This window comes from Phoca vitulina, unplaced genomic scaffold (genome assembly GCF_004348235.1).
Source record: "Phoca vitulina isolate PV1807 unplaced genomic scaffold, GSC_HSeal_1.0 scaffold56, whole genome shotgun sequence".
In the NCBI taxonomy this organism is placed as follows: domain Eukaryota; kingdom Metazoa; phylum Chordata; class Mammalia; order Carnivora; family Phocidae; genus Phoca; species Phoca vitulina.
In genome coordinates, this window is record NW_022589759.1 from 4,376,170 (window position 1) to 4,382,651 (window position 6,482).

Genomic DNA, 6,482 nt, shown 5'->3' on the forward strand with positions numbered 1-6,482 from the left:
AGGGAGGAAGGGAGGAAGGGAGGAAGGGAGGAAGGGAGGAAGGGAGGAAGGAAGGAAGGAAGGAAGGAAGGAAGGAAGGAAGGAAGGAAGGAAAAAAGGCTGGCACGAAACACGGATTTCTAATTGTCTTGAGAGTGTGGCATATGCCCCTTTATTAGTGGATTTTTATTTGCTTTCCCAAAGTGTGGTGGGTTATGCGTAAATACACACACAGACACACACACACACACACACACATCACTATGCTCAGTTTTCTAAGTAAATTAAAAACAGAAGGCAAGCAACATTCTTTAGCCTCAGAGAAGAGCGTCATGGAGGGAAGGTGTTGTTTGGTTGGGTGTGTGTGTGTATGTTTTCTTGCATTGGCCCGGAAGTCAAAGTCACTTGAGAAACATGTAAGGGTTTGGTTTCAGTAATTGCAAACACCCTGGATTATAAAGGAGGAAGTGTGTGAACAGGGGGTGATTAAAAGTTTGAACTTTCTTGTCAGACCACCTGGATTCAAGTCTCACTGTGCTCCTTTGGAACCGTGTGGGTTCCCATGTTCTCTGGGTCTCCGAGTAAGAGAAACAAGGATATAGAGATTGGGGAGGGTGCCTGTCCTCTGGCAAGGACCCCATGAGGGTTGGTTCCGTTGACAACAATGATGATGACAGTCCACGTGGGACATCAAAACAGTTCAACATCAGCAGCATTTTCTAGCAATGATGATAAAAATGTATAATTTGTGTTGCTTTCTTCTGAAGCTAAAAACCTTACCATACTAGCCTCAAAGGCAAATTCAATTCTTACATAAAATGCTTTGGCCAAATCTTCTTTGTGGCATTTGCTTGCCTCCTTGGGTGACAGAGCTGCAACTGTTTTCTCTTTTTCGATGGCTTTCAATTCACACTGCCCACCAATCTGTGAAAAAAGCAGGATTGCTGTTAAGTGAATTGTAATTTTGTACTGATATGCTGTTTTCAAAGTATTAACATACACAGAGAAAATGCACATATCTTAAGTACAGCTCAAATTCTCACAAACTGACCCATACAGCCAGCCTCCAAATCAAGAAACAGACATTACCAGCCCCTAGAAGCAACTTGTGCTCCCCTCCCACTGGAGGAAGGGTGACGACTGTCATGGTCTCTGTCACCATAGGTTTGGCCAGGTCTGAACTTCATATATAAAAAGTAACCTGCGGGGCGCCTGGGTGGCTCAGTCGTTAAGCGTCTGCCTTCGGCTCAGGTCATGATCCCAGGTCCTGGGATCGAGCCCCACATCGGGCTCCCTGCTCCGCGGGAAGCCTGCTTCTCCCTCTCCCACTCCTCTGCTTGTGTTCCTGCTCTCGCTATCTCTCTCTCTGTTAAATAAATAAATAAAATCTTTAAAAAAAAAAAAGTAACCTGCAATAGCTACTCTCCCATGTCTGCTTCCTTCCACTCAACGGTGTTAGTGAGATTCATGCATGACCTGCACGCAGGGATGGCTGCTAATTTTCATGGCTCTTTAATATTCCACTGACTGAGTCTATCACAATTTATTTATCTGTTCTACTCTTGATGGACCTTTGGGTTGTTTCCAGTTATTGGTTATTACTGATGCATCTAATTTTAAGCAAACTTATTTAACAGACTAGGAATGTACCAAGCTGACAGGGGAGGGCAATAATGAACACATTTAGAATCCTGATTCCTGAACTTGTGGGATCTTGGTCAAGTATGTGCCACATTGTAGAGGAAGCCCCCTGATGATGATAGGTGATATCACAGCCTGTTCTGTGTTTCATCTGCAATAACCCAAGGGAAGGGAGGAACCCAGCTGAGTTCTGGGTATCTGGCAGGCCTGGGAAGCAGTCATATGAAATACCTGAAGGGCATGGGAAGACACGATAGCACAGGAGATCTCAATCAGGAAAATGCTAGGTATTTTTGCAAAGTGATTCCTAGTATTCCGATCCCCCAGCACATGATAATCATCTTTTCCTTTTCCAGCAGGTTGTCAGGACTGGGAAGGAGGAAGGGGAGGGAGTCAGGGGCCAACCTCTTCCTTCAGCTAGAACAGAGATGCCAAATTCCCCTCTTCCTTCTTGCTGGCCCCCCATCCCCAATAGGGTCTCCCAAATGCCTTGTTGCTTAGAAACGCTCTGCCAACCACATCCACTTCCTGGGATTGTTCTCACTTGTGCCGTGACCACAAAGCACGGACACGATTACATTCAACAGGAGCCCGCAACTTTCATGACCTCTCCTTATGTCAGCGTTTAAGAGTAACGTGCATCACAAAATGAGACAGAACATTTTTTGTCCTGTTCACAAGCTCTGGTTCCATCACCCCAAATCAGACACTCCGTTCTTGTTCACACCACACGTGGACTCAGTCCTGCCCAGCTGGCCATTCCTGGTCTTGCCATTTCTTTCTGGCCATAACCACACCCAATTCATTTTTTATATAGCATCTGAATGACCCTGAAAATCGTAAATCCAGTCCCCACCCCACACACATGCACCATGCTTGAAACATTGGATAGATTCTACTTACTGTCAGGATAAAATCCACAGTTTTCCATATGGCTGCAGCAGACCCCACCTCATGTTCACCCTCCAGCTAAAACCCTAACTCTTAGACCCATGAAACACAATGCTGCCTGTTGGAGGAGTCCCATGTCCCCCAGGAATAGGCTGTTCCAGGGCTCCTGTGGGGGTCCTGGTGGCACATTCATGGTCACGACACTGTTACTTTCAATCAGGGGTTCTCAACCAGGGGCAGCTTTGTCTCCAAGAGACTTTGGCAATGTCTGGAGACCATCACTGGGGGACAGGGGTGCTGCTGACACCTGGTGAGTGGAGGCCAGACAGGCTGCCAAGCATCCTACATGCATCGGGCATGCAAAGAATGACGTGGTACAAAACCTCAGTAGTGCAGAGGGTGAGAAACCCCGTGTTAGACATGGAAAGATTATTCTGTCTTGATGTCTTCCCAGGCCAGATCAGAGCCCACTCTACCCTCTCAGCATCCTGGACCTCTCCCTGATGGCACCTATACAATTGCCAGCAAGAGAGTATCACTGAAATGCCGCTATCCGCGGACAGTGCGGCCACTCTGCAGGGTGGCAACCAGTGCCTGGGACTCGGAGAGTGCTCCACGAGCATTTCTCAGTCATAGCAGAGGGCATCAGTCGAAAGGCGCGCGCCCTCAGCTCCAGTTAATGGATTACTGGATGCATGCTCTCAGCCACAAGCCTCAGTTTACCCTCACCCTAGTGTTGCCCAGGTCACAGACCAGCTCCACTTGCCAGCACGTCACCTCGGGCAAGTGACAACCTGTCTGATCACAATTCCCTCATCTGCAAAATGGGGATGACGATGCCTCCCTCCTAGTGCTTTTGTCGAATCAAGCAAGCATGGGCACGGGGAGGGCTTGACGCAGTCTAGACCCGCCTCCTTTCTGGGCTACACATCGGAGACGTACGCACTCACTTCTCTCATTCACTACAGTGGAGCTTAGGAAGGAGTTGTCTACACTCGCCTTCCCTACCTTCTGACCTCCCGTCTCCTTCCTAACCCACTTTGGCCAGCCCCCTCCTGGGTTCCACGGCTGCTGGGGCATGGTGTGGACCAGAACACCATCAGTCAAGGCTCGCTCTATCTCGCTGTGGGGCTGTCAGTTTCAGAAAGCAGAGCCCTTGGATCCGGGGGTGAGCGCATGCCCCCTGAGCCCCACCTGCGTGCAGGGGACCTCTGCCCAGGACGCTCACACGTGGCTGGCTCACTCCCTCTAGAACACACACTCATCCACGTCCATCTGGTGAGAATCCCAGCGCGTGCCCACTGCCACTAGAGTGGCTCATCCTGACTGAGGTCAGGTGCTCTCTCTGGGGGCACCCCTGGTCCTCGCTTCCCATCTAACCCGATGGGGGGCAACTCTCCCTTCTCCTTTATTCTCTCTTTTTTAATTAAGATGAAATTCACATAACATAAAATTAACCATCTTAAAGGGAACAATTCTAGGGCATTTAGTATAGTTCCAATGTCAGGCAGCCACCCCGTCCATCTAAGTTCCAAGACATTTTCATTCCCCCAAAAGGAGAGCTGGGGTGCACAATCGATTGGTCACTCCCCTCCACCTCCCCCAGCCCCTCGCTGCTGCCACCGATCTTCTCTCTGTCTCGAGGGATTTACCTATTCTGCATATTTCATATGAATAGAATCATACAATATATGATCTTCTGTGCCCCCTGGGTGATATCCAAAGTGTTGTTTGCTCACGGCAAAGAGACCCACGCGGGCCTGCCAGGGCTGGTGATGATGTGGGGCCTTCCCAACCCCTAAGGAAATGGTCTGGAACCTAAGGACTTAGAGCGTTCTTAGGGTGTTTTCACTAAGCAAAGATGGCTCAGAGCTGACATTTAACCCAGGGGTGGCTTCCAGGGGAGCCATTAAGGGCAAGTATGACATTCGCTTAAAGATGAGTTGGCTGACAGAGTGAGCTGGGAGCTCACTGCGGGGCAGATGCTCACGTGGCACCTTGCAGGGCAACCAGCCTACGCTGAGCCAGAAGCCAGGCTTTCTCTGCCTTCCCGTCTGGCTCAGGGGATTCAGTTCATTGCAAACACTTACTGAGTTAGACCCCAGTGATTGCTTCCCTGTTTAAAGGGCTTAGACATTGATTTTTTAAGATATTTGTCCAAAACCTCCCCCGTGCCTCCATTTCTCCCTCTGGAAAGAGGGTTTCAATAGCAGAGACTCATAAGGTTCCGCGGGCTAATAGAAAACTGGACACGGAGCCCCAAGTGCAGCGTCTGGCCCCTGGGAAGCATAAGTGAACAGAAAGAATGGGAGCTTGCACAGGACACACATTATACTAAAACATTACTCACTCTTTATCAGAAATGCAAACGCAACTGGGTATTTGTGCAAATCTGGTGACACTGGGAAGGAACAAGCCGAGAGACACTCATGCCCCAGGTGGCAGTGTTGTGATAGGGACACCTCATTCTAGAAAGGAGACATGCAGGGGTGCGATTCAGAGTGGGGGTGGGGCTCAGGCCTTGAAGAAGGTAGAGGAGTGAGTTCCCTGGGAGGGAAGAAGGGACCAGCTGGGCTCTGGAAGAAAAGGCAGGAAGGTGGCAAGCAGAGCAAATTGTCCATTTGGGGAACCCCAGGTGCCCTGAAGTAGTGACAGAGTGAGGCTCTGACAGGTTTCAGAGGGAGGGACGGAGGGAGCCAGAGAGGAAGTCAAGGGCCCAGGGAGCCACACAGCCCTGACTCTTCAAGAATTTCATAATGTGGGTGGATGCAGTCATTGGAATCAAGGCACTTGGGGAGGAACAATGTAAGGGTCACAGTAACCCAAGAACAATCAGGCAGCCAGGGTCATTAAGGAGGTGACATTTGAGAGGAGGGGCAAATGACCCAACTCAATGCAAATTCTTCCTTCTTTCCCAGACTTGTGCAATGGTCTCTCCTACGGCACATGTCTGTGAATTACCCGGTTATGCATTAGCCTGGTGGTTCTCAACGAGTGGTCCTCAGGCCAACATCACCTGAACATGTTAGAAAGGCAGATTCTCAGGCCCTACCCTGGATCTAATGGATCAGAAACTCTGGGCATGGATCCTGCAATCTGTGCTTTAAGAAGCTCTCCAGGGGACTGCACTGCACTCCAAAGTTGGAGAACCACTGGGGTCTTGTAAAAATACATTACTGTGGCCTATCCCCTGGCCAACCAACTAAGGGGTGGCGCTCAGCCAGCAGGAATCCTAAAAGCACCCCCCCCCCTTTTTTTTTTTTTGGTGATTCTAATATGCAGCCAGAGCTGAGCTGAGGATGCCATGCTGGGAGATGCACTCAAAGAGCAATTCTATACAGTCCTGGTCTTAAGGGGCCGCCATCTTGGAGAGAGAAGGCCAGGGCCATTGGACCAAGCACCAGGCTGGGAGTGCTGGGCTGGGAGAGCTGTGGAGTCAGTTGAAGCAGGGAGAGTTCCTTCTGCTTCCTGGGGGAGGGGTGAGGATGAGACCTGAGGCAGCAGGGGCCCCCACATCCCTCTAGAAGTTGGGCAGACAAGAGAAGAGATGCCCAAGGAACGGGTGGCTAAGAACAGTTAACAGGTCACAATGAGGATAACATATCACAACCCCAGCAATAACATGTAATGCAATGATGCAGCAGATATAACAGCTAACATTTTGGTATCAGACAGCTTACCCAGCATTTGACATCCACAATCTCATTAAATCATCCCTCCAGCCCTTTGAGGTGGGTGCACTTTTATTTATTTATTTTTTATTTTTAAAGATTTTATTTATTTATTTGACAGAGAGAGACACAGCGAGAGAGGGAACACAAGCAGGGGGGAGTGGGAGAGGGAGAAGCAGGCTTCCCGCGGAGTGGGGAGCCAGATGCGGGGCTCGATCCCAGGACCCTGGGATCATGACCTGAGCCGAAGGCGGACACTTAACGACTGAGCCACCCAGGCACCCCAAGTTGGTTTAAAAG

The 6,482-nt window shown here is 49.7% G+C and overlaps 1 protein-coding gene across 1 annotated transcript in view; it reads right to left on the reverse strand.

Moving 5' to 3' along the window:
* ATP2C2 (ATPase secretory pathway Ca2+ transporting 2) overlaps positions 1-6,482 on the reverse strand; it is a 58,112-nt gene that overhangs the window by 38,487 nt on the left and 13,143 nt on the right. Inside the window, exon 2 of the mRNA XM_032389802.1 lies at positions 793-903. Coding sequence (XP_032245693.1) covers positions 793-903 — 111 coding nt within the window. The remainder of the gene's footprint in view (positions 1-792; positions 904-6,482) is intronic.